Source organism: Vombatus ursinus, unplaced genomic scaffold, assembly GCF_900497805.2.
Source record: "Vombatus ursinus unplaced genomic scaffold, bare-nosed wombat genome assembly UNPS02014772.1, whole genome shotgun sequence".
Lineage (NCBI taxonomy): Eukaryota > Metazoa > Chordata > Mammalia > Diprotodontia > Vombatidae > Vombatus > Vombatus ursinus.
The window spans coordinates 1,487,333-1,505,848 of record NW_020954550.1 but is presented as its reverse complement, the minus strand read 5'-3'; the positions used below and the strand labels follow the sequence as shown (position 1 = coordinate 1,505,848).

The 18,516-nt window shown below is 37.5% G+C and overlaps 1 protein-coding gene across 1 annotated transcript in view; it reads right to left on the bottom strand.

The window, feature by feature from the left end:
* The window catches only part of IQGAP2 (IQ motif containing GTPase activating protein 2), a 340,576-nt gene that overhangs the window by 114,514 nt on the left and 207,546 nt on the right, over positions 1-18,516 (bottom strand). Inside the window, exons 8-12 of the mRNA XM_027863404.1 lie at positions 16,095-16,273; positions 14,953-15,040; positions 10,873-11,036; positions 7,639-7,799; positions 933-1,057 (exon numbers count right to left, since the gene is read on the bottom strand). Of these exons, the coding sequence (XP_027719205.1) occupies positions 933-1,057; positions 7,639-7,799; positions 10,873-11,036; positions 14,953-15,040; positions 16,095-16,273 (717 nt within the window). The remainder of the gene's footprint in view (positions 1-932; positions 1,058-7,638; positions 7,800-10,872; positions 11,037-14,952; positions 15,041-16,094; positions 16,274-18,516) is intronic.

Sequence of the window (18,516 nt, the reverse complement as noted above, 5' to 3'; positions counted from 1 at the left end):
CATTTCAAAGGAGGTGGCAAAGATAAAGAAGATGGGTAGATATAAGAAAATAAAGCTTAAAATGTCCCACAAGGGAGCTTGGAGGTTATCTAGTACAAAATCCTCATTTTATATATTAAGAAATTGATGCACAGAGAAGTCAAGTGATTTTTCCAATAGTCACAAAGGATTTAGTGGCATGGTTTGGATTAGAATAAAAATCTCCTAATTTTTATTGGATTTGATACCTATATAATCTAAAATTATATCAGCAACTTATTCAAGGAAAGGAAGCAAAAGAAACAAGGATTTATTAAGCACCCTCTATGTGACAGGCGCCGGGCTAAGTGCTTTACCAACATTGTCTCATTTGATCCTTACGACAACCCTGGGAGGTAGGCACTATTATTTTGCCCACATTACAATTAAGGAAACTGAGAAAGACAGAGGCTAAATGATTTGCCCAAGGTTACACATTTAGTAAGTATCCGAAACAAGATTTGAACTCAAGCCTTCCTGATTCTGGGCCTGGCACTTTAGCTATGGTGCCATCAGCTGTCTCCTGGTTACTCAAGAAACAAAGTTATAGGATGTTTCCTTGGCTAAGTAAATGTCCAATCCAATATCTGGCACCCTTTACACACATTTCCATCACAATCAATGATCAAAATGATGATCAGACCTCTACAGTCAAGAAAAAGTTACATTATATTCATTACCATGTAAAAACGTCAAACCTAGAAGGGATCTTAAAAAAAAACACCTAATTCAATTCTTTCTATTTACTAAGACAAAATAAATAAATAGAAAAATCATGTAATAAATAAAACAATTTCCACAAAAAGGCCTGAAACAAAAAAGTTAGGTAAATAATTGCTTTAAAGGCAAACCTTTAATTATCCAGAATACCAACTTCCTCAACCATTCCAGAAAACTGAACTCAGTGCACTTACTTTCATTTTCTTCTTGAATTTCTGCATTAACCATATCAATACAATTTTGGATTTCATTCCAGCTCAAGTTATCTTGTCCTTGAGATGAGGCTTCTGTTTTAATGGACAAGAGTGTGCTAGCATAACTGTGGAAGACAAAAATCACCATAATTCTATTAATAACTTTAAATTTGCCTTTTGAGTTTATTTTTATACAAAATTGACTAAGCCCAACATACATATAAGAATTAAATACCGTAATGGAAACTATATAAGTGAGGCAACGTGGCATGTAGATGATAGGCACTCTGGTCTTCAACATGATTCAATAATGAGCGTGTATAAAATGCTAACTTTAGTAAGCACAAAGTAGTATGGGGGCCAAGGTATCTTGAAGGCAAAACAAAACAAAACAGTCTCTGATCCCTCAGTTTGGCTGGAACATACATCATAAGAGGTAGAATAATTTAAAATCAATATAGTAAGGGCGGCTGAAGCTAGAACTGTGAAGGGCTTTGGGTACCAAAGAGAGCAGCTTGTATTTTATCCTAGGAGTAAGAAGGACCCCCTGAAGATTTTTGAGAAGGGTGAAGACGTAGTCAGGCATATATTGTAGGACCAAGTTGGCAGCTGTGTGTAGGATGACTTGGAGGGAGGATAGACTGGAACCAAAGAGATATTGCTGTAGTCTAAGTGAGAGCTGATAAAGGACTAAATTAGGATGGTAGCCATGTCAATGGACTATGGCTGTAAGAGATGTTGGGAAGATAGAATGAACAAGGTAACTAAAACTGAATATACATCAAAGGGTTATCAAAGGTCAACAATAACATCATTTCTATAAAGCTTTAATAAAGGTTTGAAAAGGTCTTTGTGAATATTATCTTATCTGATCCTCAACACAATCCCGAGAGGTAGGTGCTATGATTATCCCCATTTTATAGATTAGGAAACTGAAGCAGCAGAAGGGATTTGCCCAGGGTCATATGGCCTGTAAGCATCTGAAGTCAAAGTTGAACTCGTGTTGGCCTGATTCTAGGTTCAATGCCTGCTATCTCTTGTGCCCCCTCCTGGTTGCCTCATTACACTGAAGTTAATGTAAATACTTATCAAGCAAGCGTGACGGAATTTAGGTCAATTTTTTAGGAAAATTTTTAATTAAAAGGTCATGACAACTGCCTTAGTGCTGAGGGTCAGGGGAGAGGAGGAGAGTGAAGAATCGAAGACGACTACTATGTTAGAAACTTGAGGGACTGAAAGGATGGATAACGGTGACTTAGAAAAAGGAGACATTAAAGAAGGGCATGGTGGGGAAATAAGGAGTTTCATTTTGTACATGATTGGGCATTGCTTGTGGGATATAAAAGCAGTGATGTCAAACAGATTTGGGTTCACATCTGGTCTCTGATAAATAATAGCTTTGTGACCATGGAGCAAGTTCTCAATGCTTCTTGGTGAAGTGAAAGTTACAGATAGATAACTTGTTGGTCTCCATCAGGTGAAGTAGTATTTACACCCAAGTTCCCTACACTGATGAAATCACAGATCTGAATCAGATTTTTCCTCCCCCCTTCCCTCTCTCTTTATCTCTGTTTGTCTGTCTGTCTCTCTCAAACACACACACATACACACACCCACCCTAGGCTTCTCCACTCCTAACTCCCTGGATTTTCCTATTGCTACACCTTGCACTACAAATGCCTCCACCCCTGTGGCCCTCTCCTCAGAGCTAATGAGCTTCTGCCTAGGACCACCATTTAAGAAAGTTCTCAGACCATCCATACTCACTTCTCTCCAGGCTCTGTTCCTGCCTTCTTAGAATTTTTCCACCTCCTACACCTCCCCCAACACCCTTTTCAGCTGTTTCATATATTGATAATCCCCCTCCATTTGAATGTAAGCTCCTTCAAGCTGCAGGAGGAGAGGGGCTGCTGTCTTTCTTTCTTTTCTTTTTTTTACTTGTATTTATATTTGTAGAATGTCTTCTGGAGTCTAGCACATACTAAGTGCTTAATAAATGTTCTCTTTCTCTCTCTCCCCTCCTTCTCCTTCCGTCCTTTTCTTTCCTTCCCCCCTCTCCCAATCTCCCTGTCTCTCTTCTCGCTCTGTCTCTCTCATCTATCTTTGCAATTTACAAAGCAATTTGCACTTTCATATGCAATATCACATGCATCAAATCCAATTTAAAATCTAACTAAATACCACTATTAATCTAGTGTATTCATAAACACTTTGACTACATATACCATTTTATTTGATTCTCACAATAACCTCCCAAGGTAAATAAGGTAGGTATGATTGTTATCCTCTATTTCACAGATGAAGAAACTCAGATCAAGAAAGTTTCAGACCTGCCCTAGGTCATAGCACTAGTGTTAGAGCTCAGGACACTAGCTCTGGGGCTGTTTTTACAACGTCACACCACCTCTAAAGGTCACATAGTTAAAGTTGCTGTTCACTCTCTCCAAAATTCCTTGGCTCTGTTCATACATCCTACTCAAAACCACAAATGCTAAACCCATTCATATCCTTCTCCTGCTATGTACTAGCCATGGCCCCTACAGGATTTTTGGCATATTGCTTGGTTGTTTATGTCCGCTGGTATTTAAACAGCAAGTCTCTTGAGAGTAGGATAACATTTCACCCTGACTCAAAAAACCCACTATAGTGCTAACAGGAACGTTTTGACATCAAGTTTTGCTGAATGGTACTAATTAGGGTTTATGAAGAAGGGCATCTTTCTATGGGGTGACTTGCTAAAGGTTACACAGAAAGTAAGAGGCAGAAATGGGACCCTAATCCAGGTTTTCTGTCTCTAAATGCAATATTCTTTCTGGAACACCACACTACATCCTTAGAATATCTTGAGGCTTTTAAGACAAATTCTTTGGGAGAATTCTCAGGTAGCAGTCTTGGCAAATAATCTGTCACTTTCTCTTCTATAACTGTACTATTATTCTATCTCAAATCCTCTGTATGAGAACTACTCATCAATTGCCTCTTGTATGATCAGTAATAACAATTTGCTAATAGGGAGAAGGGGGTGATGAGAGAGGAAAACACTTCATAATTAAAAAAAGTAAAATTTAATCTAAAACCTAGAAAAATGACCAATAGAAGCCCTGGATGCATTCCAATTCACAAGCATCATCTGTCCCGAATTCTCTTCGTAGAGGAAAGAGTAAAATTCTACACACAGAACATGCTTCTTGATTGGTCATCAGCATGACAGTGATTTCACAGGAATAAATTAATTTTCTGACTATTAGAGAAAACAAAAAGGAACAATATAGGACACAAAGGAATCTCATGCTGTTATATACAAAGAAACGAACTGATAATCTTGCATATGAGCATAGAATATTATGATTGGAATAGACTAATAGGATTAATACATAGGCAAAGGGCTTTTCAAATTTTACTCTATTTAATCTGTTAAAGAAAATTTTTTTTAAAAATACTCAAAAGAATTTTCAGTAATGAATTTACAGTCTTCTCCTTTCATCTCCTTTTACATCTCCTCTGCTTTGCCTTACTCACCACCTTTACTTCTGAGTACCCTTGGCTTCCATTAACATTTGGCTGAAATCCCACCTCTTGCAGGAGGACTTTCCTGGTCCCTCAGTCTGCTAATGCCATCCCTTCTGAGCTTGCTTTCCATCTATTTTGAATCTATCTTGTATGTCTATAAGTCTTTATATGTTGTCTCTCCAAATTAAGCTCTTTGAAGGCAAAAACCATAATCTTGCCTTTCTTTCTATGCCCAGAACTTAGCACAGTGCCTGGCACACAGCAAGCACTTAATGAAATTTTTTTGTTTTGTTTTTTTGACTGATATTCCCTTTGCACTCTAATATCCAGCTACACTGGTCTATTTTCAGTTACATGAATAAGACACTTCATGTTTTATGCTTATTGACCATCAGCTACTTAAAGCTATCTCAATTCATAATATGACCATTTTTAAAAGGAAAAGAGGGATTGTTTCATTGTCTTCTCACTACCTTTATCAGAAAGAGAGAATATTAAAAAAGCTATGAGATCATTTCTACCATCATAGTCCTTGTAATCTAGGGGAGGGACACAAGTTCATTGGTTTCTAATGCCTGGTTAAGAGACAACAGACAACATTTCTTCTGCAATGGACAGCTCCTCATGGGCCAGGTAACTTAGAAATCACCTAGTCCACCTCTCATACTTTCCCAAAATCCCTTTATACAGATGAGGAAACTGAGGCAGGGGAGTTTAAGTGACTCAATATCAGGTGGCAAATAAGTGACTTGAACTCAGGTCTACTATTTTGTCAGATTACCCTAACTCCCTATCAGAAGGAAAGCTATCTTACAAAAATGTAATTATGAAGAACTCCTCCTGATATTTCATTTAAGAGTATGTGGCAAAAGGGAAGCTGCCTTATTAACATAGCAATTTCAGGATCAGATTCTCCCAACCCCACTCTCAAACCTCCTATAGCAACTATGAGGTGCTTCGGGTCCCCTTTAGAAATTTCTGTCTTATGAGTTGAGATAACTTCTCTTTAGTGAAATTATCATACAATATTTTGTATTATAAGTACAAGTGGATGGGTCACATCCCTCTCCTAGACTGAAAGGGCGATGAGGGTAGAAGTGATCTCATAGCTCAAATGTTTATCTTCATCAAAGTCATACAGCTGTGGTTCTCTGAACAGAGTTGGGTACATGTTATGTTTACTGAATTGGGGGTAAGGGGGTCATGGTGGGAAGGACAGTATGGCAGAGTGCTGAATTTGGAGTTAGAAGATTTGGATTAAAATCCCTGCTATGTGACCATAGGCAAGTCAATTAAGCTATCTAAGCCTCAGTTTCCTTATCTATAAAAAGAGGGGGTTGGACTAGGTGATCTCTCTCTCTCTCTCTCTCTCTCTCTCTCTCTCTCTCTCTCTCTCCCCCCCCAACCCTCTCTCTCTTAACAAAGCCATCTATGATTTAATTTGCAAAGCTATCATTTGCATATCAAATCAGATCACCTGACTCTTCAGAGACTAGAGACAAGGACTGATTTACAGAGTTGGTTTTTATAACAGAGAAGAGGAACTAAAAAAATGATAGAACCTTATTTTGACATAAATCAATTGATCAATTGTACAAGGCAGGTCACCTGACTAGTTAGCTTCTCCCAGGCTTTCTTAACCCTACCCAGAAGTTTTTTCCCTTTTAGGTGGTGCCTTTTGTAACCAGAAAGTATACTGGGAAAGAGGAACATGTGGTCAGTAGTTAGCAGTCACTCCCCATCTTCCTTAGAAGATTCCATTACTCAACTTAGACTCTAGTTCAAGAAAAAAAGCTTATCCACTAAGACTAGGGAAATGGTACTATATTTACCTCTGGCTAACCTTTCTCTACTTGCCAGAAGGGGGAACTTAGGCCTCTGGTCAACCCCGCTTTGGGGAGCCCAACCTTTGGTCAACTCCTTTTTCTGCTAGAAATAGGAATTTAGCCTTTCAAAAAAAGAGTAAAATCCTGTGATTATTTTAGGATGTCTTATTCTAAATTATCTGCTACTAAATGATAAAATCTTCTCAATCTATCTATTCACTAAATCTATAGGTAACCTAGACTTAAGAGACTATCTATGTTAGTACGGCTTAACTGTTAGCTTTTCCTTAAAAAAAAAAAGAGTTTAATCCTATAATCAAACTAAAAATTAATCAAAGTTATCAATACTAATTGTTCTCCTTTTCACTATCTAGGTTGTCGAATAAAGGACATAGGCTTTTTATTACAACTTTAAGATGTAGTTAATTAACATGTATATGTCCAGCAGCTCCTTAGGTGATCTCTAACATATCTTTCAGTTCTCGATCCTAGAGATCCTAGATCAGAGAAAGAAAAAATTAACCAGATTTAAAAACTAGGAGAGCTGAGGTTTTATCTCCCCCTGGTGGTCACAAATATAAACAATGAAACATCCAAAGCTTAACTTTTAAGTATCCTGGGTTTTGCCTCTTGCTTTTTCAGCAATGTTTCTCAAACTTTTCACTTCAGTTTAGAACATTAATCCCACCTCCAGCGATGGCTCTTGTACCTTTGTTGTCCAGGAGTGAATTCTGTGAGCACCAAATGAGAGGAATAGCAGCTGAAGGGTGGAATCTGATATCTAAGGTCCTATTCTATAGTGTCCCAAGAAAAGGCCAAAATGAAGGCTGGTATTTTCAATGTTTGCTTCTTCTCCTTTTGTAGCATAATATATGACAGATGTTATGATATTGGTGGTTGCAGGAGGGTGAGAGGTGGGGAAAAGGTGATTGGATCACCAATGCAAAGAGTTGCCTTGGGCACTGACAGATCAATTTGGTCAAGTTCACACAGGCAGTACAGGACTCAAAGCCAGGTCCTTCTGACTTCTTCTTTATAATGTTACATGACCTATGGTAATTCATAGAAAACCCAAGGTAGCAACTTTACATTAAATGACATGAAATTTACATGTTAATTCATGATCTTCCCTTACATCACACATAGTTCAATTAAAACACAACCCTATCTTTTGGCAAAAGGAATTATGGAGAAGACAATCTGCATCAGCATTTTTAGTACTTCATTGACCAATTAGGCTATATAAGATCTTTGAAAGGAGGCTTGACAAAAAGTACCATATCCCTAAAATCAGAGGTACCTGGAGGAAATGATGCCAAAATCTCACCTATGCATTTTTAAAAAGCTGAAAGGAATGAAGGGTTCCTTACCGCTCCAAGTATTCTTCATCCAGGTTATTGAAGCCTATTGAAGGATTTCGGAGATGATTCTGTATAGACACAAGATCATTGCTTTCCAATGCCTGGTTGAGCAAAGCGACAGCAGACAACATTTCTACTGCAATGGATAGCTCCTCATGGGCCAGGTAGTTCTGTTAGAAAACATGTCAACGGTGAGAAGTTTCTCAGTATTACACAAAGTGTCATTTAAAAAAACAAAGACCTTATTAAGCACATCTCTGCCAATAGTGCTGTTGTTGAAGCTACAGAAAACAAAATGAATAGTAAAGGAATAACAGTGCAGTCCATAATAATGTTAACAGCGGACATTTTTACAAGGTGATTGTAAAGGCCACATAGGATAACATTACAAGGAGCTGGGGCATTAAGGAAGACACAGCACCTTGAGGTTTAGAAAGCTTTTGCAGGCATTAGCTTAGGTGATCTTCAAAATCAACCTGTTAGGTAGATTCACGTTAATATTATTAACCTTATCTTATTGATAAGGAAACTAAAGTTCACAGAAGTTAAGAGCCCAATCAATGCATCATGACTACCTATTTTAGAGCCATGATTAATGTTAGAGGCATGAGTGGAGAAAGGGTAGTGAAACAAGAACTGTTTTAACTGCAAGGAGGTACAGAAACCACATAGGTCCATCCAATGGATCCAAAGAACCACTGGGAAGAAGCTGGCAATATTGAAGGTGCATTGTGCAGTATTTGCCATATGGGCCTTCAAAAAAATCAATTTTATGTATGACTGGGTCTATCTAAAGACATCTGGCACTGAATGTGTCCATCAATATTGGGGGTGGGGGTGGGCTGGGGCCCTACAGGGACATTTGATCTCTTAACTCAATGCTGGAGGTCCCAGAGTTTATCAGTGACCAGGCCCAGACTCAACATTCTGGCACCAAATGGAAATATAGATGGCTGATTAGTCAGCTAATATTGACTAGCTAGTCAACTAATCAACTAGTTGATTAGGCTGGGTGGTCTTACAAAAAGCATCATTACATACCTATTCTCCCCCTTACTTATTCTTTAGGATTTCCTTTTCTAAGGTGATCAGTCCATATAGCAATCAGTCCAGACACTATGGACCGCTCAACAGTGGAATTCTTCATGGTACTCTGCCATAATTGTCCCATGCTCATCTACATGGACTCCTTCTTGTCTGTTGATTGGGTAGTAGCTTGCCACAGGTAGACTGAATGTGCAGTCTGTCTTCTGTAGGGTTAGGACTGAAAATTATCAGTCAATCCTCAATCATTATATTAAAAAAGATAGAGGGAAATATCCACCCAGACCTGGATCATGCCAGACAATTCCTCTACAAACCACATCTTAAGTAACTCTTTGTTCTATGAAAGATCTTAGCTGGAAGAATCTGGAATATGTTGGCAGAATCAATAGCTGACTTTTAAAACAGCACTGGAGGTCAGTGAGGGGATGGTAAATGATTAGATAAATTCCATTTGACATAACTGTCCACAAACCCCAAAAGGTTTAGGTCCAAAGGCAAATCAATATGGCCAGAGAGAATAGGGGACTCCAGAACTGGATTAATCATATAATTGTAGTATAACAGGAAATTGCTATCTCTCTCAGTTTATCCCGGAGTAGGCTGCCAAAAACACTGCAGACTTCCAAGGTTGGCCAAGTATCAAGTTACCCTTTATTACATGTGATGCAACCCAACCGTATATCTGACTTGTGAGGCATGATAATACAAACACCACCCTTGATGAGTTAGTGGGTATTAAATGTTTGTTGAATATACCATTGTAGCTACTTTTTACTTGTTCTTTGAGATATTTATGCATACTATAAATACAAACTGGTAGTAAAATAAGCTGTGGAATGGGAAGATAGACAGGCATTTTTTCCAAATTAGAAGAAACCAATGGAGCAGCAAGGCAGAAGCAAACAAATATTGGAGGGAAGAGGAAAAAAAGGGAAACCATAACATCTAAAAAAAAATTTACAGCCACAGTATCTAGCTCTATGGTTATGTCTATAAATTATATCCATCACTGGATCTTAAGTTGTTTGAAGAAAGGGATTGTGTTATTTTTTCATTTCGATAGCCACATTACACAATATAATGCCTTATACATGGTAAGAGCAAAACGGTTTTTTACTTTACCACTATAGTCTCCAGAGAAAAGATGGCAGGTACCCACAGTCAGTAAGTCTAGAAAAACCACCATCTCACAGATATAAAGAGTCAGTTATTTAAGTGTCAGGAATTTAAAAAGTAGCTGCTATTGTCATTGGGCAACTTGGTCAGCAAATATGAGACACCTACAGATAACTCATTACTTCTACCATGGGAATTAGGAGATAGTCCCTTATAAAGACAGTCAACTTCTCTGTAAAAAAGCAACAGCCATCAGTCAGGGGAGAGCACAATAGTAGCACTGATGATCTCAGTTTCTACACGTATGGTGAATGAGGGGAACATTCCTCCTCCACTTCCTTTTCATTGTGGGGGTGGTTATCAATGTGGTCATGTGGTAACAAGGGGTTATACTACATAACCCTAGAAGGCAAAATTAGAACTAATGGTTAGAAATTATAGAGAGGTAGATTCCAGCCCCCCAGATTGGAAATATTTCTAACAATTAGATAGCAACAGGAGATAGGAAATGGATCTGTGATTTCATTAATAAGGGACCTCCTAGATAAAGAAACTCCTCTTATCAATGCAGGGTGAAAAATTGTTCAAAATTTATGGTCATAGAGAGTTGCCTAGAGTACAGAGTGGTTAAGTGACTTGCCCAGGATGATAACAACCCTACAAGGTAAGTGCTATTATCTTCATTTTACAATTGAGGAAACCGAGGCAAAGAAAGGTGAAGTGGCTTGCCCAGAGTCGTACAGCTAAGTAAGTGTTTGTAGCCAGATTTGAGCTCAGGTCTTCATGACTCCAGACCCAGTGCTCTATCCACTGCACCACCTATCAGTTTCCTGTCACTGGAGGCTAGACAACTTGTTGACGAAGCTTTCTAGGGAATTATTGTTGTAAGTAGCGAATAAGCAGATTCTATAAATGGCCTGACTGTCCTGTGTGATTTCATCCCATTCTAAAATCACATGAAAAACCAAATGATCAACACAACATCAATTTCAGTACTGTTCTGCTCTTCTAACCAAATCCTCCATCCCCTCTCACAAAGTCATGTCAGGCTCCATTTAGCCAGAGTCCTTCCGGTCTTACCAAAGCATTCTGTTTCTGAAGGTTGAACAGTTCGTTCTGATACATAACAGCAGCAAAAGGATGAACGGTGGGCAGCTGGGCCTCAGGTTTCATGAGTGCAGTCAGGGTGTTACTGGGATCACCTTCTCGAAGCACAGCATTGATTTGCTCAATAGCAATAAACCCTGAAGGAGAAGGATATTATAAACAGCAGTCAGAATTTCACTTTCTTTGATTTGTGTTATTTTCTCATTATGTCTCTCTGTGATTCATGTTAAAGATCACTACTCTTTGGGGAGGGGGTGGAGCTAACCTAGTCTTTCTGGGTAGACCACACCATGTGACACTAGAAATGGGAGGCCACATTAATTTTCAACATGAATCCACAGACCAGTTAATGCCACACACCCTTTAAGCTTCCCAAACTAATACCTCATAGGTGCTTAAGAAGGGCTCCATCTTGGAACTAATTTGCACTGTGCCTAAACTATAGGTCCCAAGGTATCTGTTCTTCCCAGTCTCATGTTTCATCTCATACATGAAACCAAACTTGACTATATTCTAGCCTTCAATAATCTTAGTCTTCTAAAACTGTACAGAAGTACGATCTATACTTTGCAATTTATCTCTTAATTTTGTACAGTCCTATACTATAATCTAACATTTCATATATGTTCATTTTGCCTCCCCAACTAAACTCTAAGCCATTTGAATATAGGGAACCAAATCATACATACCTTCCTCCATAACGTCTAAAATGTTAGTGGAACTGAATATTTGCTCAATACATGTTTTGACAGTTACGAACAGAGTTATAAACATGTTTTTGCTTTTCTTCATATCTCAAGTGCTTAGCACAGTGCCTGGCACATAGTAAATGTTAATAAAAGCTTCTTGACAAGTGGACTGACTAGTAATAGATATTTCTCAACACTTTCCTCCTATCCTTGTGTTCTACAAAGTGTTTTTTTAATACTATTTTTCCAATTACATGTAAAGACAAATTTTAACATTCATTTCAAAGAAAATATTATTTTTAAGTAAAAATGTAAGTACAGATACCTTTCACAATTTTTAGATCATTTGCAAACACTTAAAAACAAAGGTTGCTGCAGCTAAGCCATATGCAATTTAAGTGTCAACCTCTTTAGATTTACTATAACAAATGCTGTGAAGACATTGGCTTATTCAAAGAAAAAGCATCTTCAGATACAACTATAGCTTCTGTGCCTGCAGACCAGGAATAAAATCTAACAGGTTACAACAAACTAAATTTTGAGGTTTCCAGGGAGGACATTTTGGAAACATAAATTTGGCATGGTTTTCAGAGACCATGGAATAGAATGAGCTGTCAACCAAGGGGAAGAGCGATTGCTGACTGGTGCCACCAGGGAATAGAGTCAAAGACATAGTGGGACTCCATCCCTATAAGGCAGATATTCAGGCAGCCCTAATAAAACTTAACAGACAAACTTCAGACCATTTCATCACTTGTCCTCTTGCTAACAAGCCCAGATTCCAGGCAAGATTACCTCTAACCTATCCCTGACAGATGGAAATTTATTCTCTTTCTAAAGACATCCAAAAGGAGCCTACACACTTCCTCCGAAAACCATTCCACTCTCTGACATCACTCATTGTCAGGAAATGCTTATGTCTAGTCTGCATCCAACCCAAGGCCAAAAGTTAGTCTTTCCTTGAAACAAAGAGTTGTGAAAAGTGAACACTTCATTACTCTCAGAATGAACATGTCAAGTAAAATGACTTTGGAAGGAAACTGGGTTGCTATCCTTATATTCTTTGGCTACTTCCACACCTTCATATAAGGGGCTAATTATGGAATGAGGTTTTCGATTCTTTCTAATTCTTTAAAGGGAGAATTATGTCTTTTGCTAACTATAATATCAAAAATAATGGATCCACAGACCTGGTATGGTCGAATGTTATTGAATAACTACAATCTGCATGAAAATACTAACAATATATGCCCCTCTCCCACAAACAAGACAAGTAATTCTGCTTTCTCTCATCATATCTTGTAGGAAAAGCAGATTTTACTAAGAGAACATAAGAGCTATGCCACAATGTTATATAAGTGCAGTTCACACAAAGCTGAAGCCTCTGGCAAATGGATTAGTTCAGATGACCATAGAAGCCTGTCACTACTTGCTGCTGGAAATTTAGAACCCCTTAAATTTATATTTGAAAAATAAAGCAGTCTAACCTCTCTAGGCTGAACAATAACTACATTGCAAAAATGTTTAAGTAAATTATCACTCACTGTTCTTTGTGAAACTTGATTGCAATACATTAAAAAAAAAAGGAACAATTTTTCCCCCTCAAAGTTCACTTTTGGCCCCGATGAACTGTACATTTTCAAGTGAGGAGAGATCAAAGGCTTAGGAATATTTTTTTTCTATATTAAAGCCATCAAGTCATGCAATACTGTTCAACAATTTAGCGTTCATCTGATTATTACTAGCTAAAATCATTCCACTGAGTCATGAATACCTTTTCAATTTAAAAAGAAGGGGAAAAATGTATAACCAACTTGAAACAAATTGGCAACTAGGCAATTTAGGCATTGAGAACATCAGCAAAATTTTGTAGACATGATGCATTTTCTTTCAAATTTGAAAAGAAAATCTGATTTCTAGGATAAAATGGTAGCTTTCACGCTTCAAAAATAAATGAAGGCAAAAAGCTATTAAAGAATTTACTCACTAAACTTACTATGAGCTTCAGATGCCTCATTGGCAACACTAATTTCTTCCTTGACTTCATTTTTGTCTAGCATAATAGAATACCCGACTTTCTAAAATATTAGAAAGAAAAACTTCAAATTATGCTTCTTTAAGTGAATAGCATTTGATCACTGCCATATTCACAACCCATTTTGTTGGAATAAAACAGAAAATAGCAATGTGCCCAAAGTTAGGTGTTGCCTTAGAAAAAATGAGTATTTCCCCCCAGAGACTCTCAAAAGGTTCTATATTGCTACACTACCTTTTTGCAAATGGTAGTTCTTTTTAAAATCAGCAATACAGAATTATACATAAATTTCTTTCCCCTTAACAAATATCTGAACTTTTTTGTGGTACCATTAGAGTACCATTTTAATAGCAAAGCATTCCAGTTACACTGACACACATGCATTAATCTTGGGCTTTAAGACAATGAAAAATACAAGTCTGCAAAATTCATCCAGAGGTAGTACAAAGGACACATTGGGATCTGTTGAAGCTCTGGGATACATAGGCAATTTAGATTCACTTGAGTAGAATTCAAATAAAATTCCTTACTATCGCTACTGGAGCTCAGGGTGAAGTGACTTGTATTAGCAGGGGAAAAATGCAGGCTGAGGAATCCAAGCTAGCATATGCTCATTTTAATTACCTGAGTTTTCTGTTCTTTAGAGTCACAAATCTGTACTAGGTACCATGAGGAGTTTAGCTGCAGGACTCCAGAAAGGTTCAGAGTTGTATGATTCAAACCTGCCATCAGTGTGCCTTCATCTTGCCTGTCAACATTCTCATTGACTTGGACTAAAGCTATATAGGCTGAAAGAAAACAGTTCTTACACACTATGAACTTATTGGAGTGGAGAGGCAGGTGCTAAACCAAACAAAAGAACAACTGTCACTTTCCCATTAGAACACCATCACATTACCCTGGGCAAGCATCTGTATTCTCTTTCTCTAGCAAAAAAACAATTTAAGTTTGAATCGTGAAGTTAATAAAAAGATTCAAAATAGAGAAACGAATAAAACACAGAACAAAATTCAAAGCCCAATTGTAGGTCTTCAGAAGTAGGAGTGATGGAATAAAACTGAAGACTAAGAGATTAGGCTGATTAGTGAGGAATTTTAAAAGTATAGGAGGAAAAAAACTCTACGATCCCCTAAAAGCTTAATGAAAAATAAGCCAGACACCCACGTGCTACTATTAATAGCAATAGTAACATTTCGCATACTGTTTTTCATTTTAAAAATACAATTGTGCAAGAAATCTAAGTTTTCAGAGTTTTTCCAAGTTTCAGGCCAGAGAAAGCCATGACACAGCAAATACAATTCACTTCCTTCACAAAATGACATAACTTACTGTTGATTTTGTTGATGGTCCCTTGTATTTCTGCTTGTGTCAGTAGCTCTTCATACGCATCTCTTTCCTCTTCAGAAATAAAGCTATTCTGAAAAACAACATCTTTCCTGATTCCCGAGGTAAAGCAAATAGGTTTTAGGGAGCCAAGTTTTTAAGGTAGCATTTTCTAAATGTATCATTGAATCTCATCATGCCAAACCGATGAATAATGGATATGGAATCAAAATTTGTTTTTGTTACTGCTGCTCAATTTTTTTTTAAAAACCACATTTACATTTGTTGTTCAGTCACTTCAGTCTTGTCCTCCCCTTCCTGAGCCCATTGGGGGTCTTCTCGGCAAAGATTTTGGGAGGTATTGGTCATTTCCTCAATTACAACACAACTTGGAAAGTTGGACTGTGAGCCGCTTGAGGATAGGGACTATTTTTGTCTAGCACATAGTCCTAACTTGACTGATGATGTAAAAGGGGAACTTTTCAGTTCATATGAATCTCATCATCTCGGAGCGATAGATTATGATGATTGTTCAAGATTGAAACTTTTATCATCTAGGTGAATGTATGTGAGAGTAAAGTAGCTAGAGGAGACGTGGCTGTGAACACTGCTGGTTTCAGGGGTATAGAATAAACCCAGCATAAAAGGTTTGAGCGTGTGGGGCAGGGGAGAGTGGAATGAAGGGAAATTAACACTTTTCATACTGCCGCATGAATTTGACACACGTAATTGAATATTGAAAAACTTTAAGGAAAAATATAGCTAGCGTCAACATTTTCTCAAATAACAACATGAGGATTCCATGAAAGAAGGGTTGGGAAATGATTCTAGGTCTTTCAAAGTGAAAGACTATCTATCCTTTATATTTATATTTTAACCCATATCCTTTAGTTACTTTTCTTGTGATCTTCAATGGAAATATAATTTCCTCATGCATTTTATGGGTTTGAATCCTATTCTTTCATCTCATTACACACTTTCAAATTCTTCTGTTTGTGCCTTGACTTGTTACTGAAAATCAATACAAAGTAATCCCTCAAATGTCCTCTTATTAGTGACTTTTTTTCAACTGACACCTCTACTATATTTCCAACACATGTGAACACAGTTAACTATATTCTGAATTTACTCAATATCTAATGAAGTACCTTTAGTTTTGCGCTCTCTTCTTTTCTCTTCTTGGCTTCCCAAAGTTCCTTTTGATAATCTTGTGCGAGACTATCATCCACAGAGGTTAAAACTGCATTTGGATTCCTCAGAGTCACAATGGTCTGCTCGGCAATGCCCTTCTCAATGGCTTCATTAATCGCAATGACTGCAGCATGCACTGAACATGGGAGAGGAATGGAATAGAATACATACATACATACACACACACATACATACATATATATTTATATGTATGTGTGTATGTATGTATATCAACAAAAGCAAATAACACAAATGATTTGATGATAAAAGTCTATCCTGTTTTACCTTAAATATTGCCTGGACAAAAAGACCCAAGAACTATGTTGCTTTCAACATGTTTTTACTGGCTAAGAGGTCTACAAATACTGGGAATATATATCCAGGGTTGCACAGCTGATAACTGTCTGGAAAGATTAGAAAACAGGTTTTCTGGACTCTGTACCCAGTGTTCTATTCACAATGCCATATTTCATCCATGGCTGTTTGCTTTTAAAAACTCCAACAATCAGTACATTTGATATTTTCCTAGATACTAGTATTTAATCTGATTCTGATCATAAATTTAAAATACACTTAGTGGCAAAATAATAGTTTACTTCCTAAACAGTCTCAATGATGTAAAGGAGGAAAATTGAGGCTCTGCCTAGATTTTTGTTATTGTTCAATTGTTTTCAGTCATGTCCAACTATTTGTGACCCCATTTGGGGTTTTCTTGGCAAAGATTCTGGAGCGGTTTGCCATTTCGTTCTCCAGCTCATTTTAGCAATGAGGAAACTGAGGCAAACAGGGCTAAGTGACTTGCCCAGGGTCACACAACTAGCAAGTGTCTGAGGCTGGATTTGAACTCAGGAGAAGAGTGTTCTTGATTCCAAACCGTGTGCCACCTAGCTGCCCTCTGAGGCTAATAATTTATAATTTACATAGAAACTGCTTCTTAATTCTAGGATTCTCTTAATTAAGGACAATAATTTAGAGTGGCCGTAAAAATACGTAGGTAGGTTACTAGAAAGATAAGGCATAGAGTAGTTTTCAAAGCTACTCAAATAGTACTTGTTATTCAAAGTTGTTGGTTGCTTTTCAGGGAGGCTATCAGATGTCTTATCACTTCTTCACAACCCTAGAAGTTGTAAAAGTAAAAGAAAGAGAGACAGTATCTCAACATAACATATCTCTTCTCAGTTCCCTGCATGCACTGACTTCCTCAGCTCCTTCACCCCCAACTCTCCTTTTTCTTAAGATATTCTAAGAATTCTATTTCTTGGGCTAAAGATATCCAGGTGCTTCATCAATCATTGCATACAATGGACCTATTGATTACCTCTCTTGTTCTGGATATTAGACTTCTTGAAAGCAGTCTAAGACCTATATCAATTTTTCTTTTGATACCCAAATCATATCAACAATCCATATTCATCCTGCAACCAATTAAAACTCCTTTTTCATATGTTGTCCAGACCACGAGGATTCTGAAACATTTGTACGTCATGGACCCTGTGCTAGTGTAACGATATCAAGGGACCCCTTCTCAGAATAAAGTTTTTAAATAACCCCCCAAAAGTTTAGGATTATAAAAAAACTAATTATATTGAAATATAGTTATCAAAATATTTTTTAAAAAACAAGTTCACAGACCTCATGTTAAGAAACCCTGCTCTAGACTTTTCTCTCTCATCTTGTAATGATACTTTAAAAAAAAAAATCTAAGTGCCACATTTTAGATTTAACCCTGCCAAATTTCACCTCAATAGATCAAGCTGTTGAGGTATTTTTAGAGGCTCATTCTATTACCCAACATATTAACTGTCTCTCCCAAATTCATATCCTAGCAAAATCTGTCCTCACTCACTGCTTCTACTATCTCACCTTTAATCTTATATTTCAATGTCTTAAAATGTGGTTTCAATCTCCACTACTGAAACAGTTCTCTCCAAGGTCATAAAAGAGTATTTTGTTGTTAAATTCAGGCTGTATCTCAGGCCTGATTCCTTACCTTGTCTGCAGTCTTTATCACCGTGGACCCACCATGGATGTCATATCACTTCTGTCATGATTCATGATTCTCTGTCTGTCTAGTCTAGCACCTCTTTCTTATTACAGTACCACCACTCACCTTTCTCTTCCTTCCATAACCCCCAATACTTCTGTCCAGGGGGTTCTGTCTCTCTCTGTTTCACTCTATATTCTCTCTCTTGTGACCTATCAGTCATTACTAAGTGCCTACCATGCACCAGACTCTGAGGATACAGAAAGAGGCAAAGGACAGTCCTTGTCCTCAAGAAACTTACAATCTAATGGGAAGCATATATGTACAAATAAGCTATAGCTAAAATAAACAGGAAATAATTGAGAGGGAAGAAACCATAATTAAGAGGGGTTGGG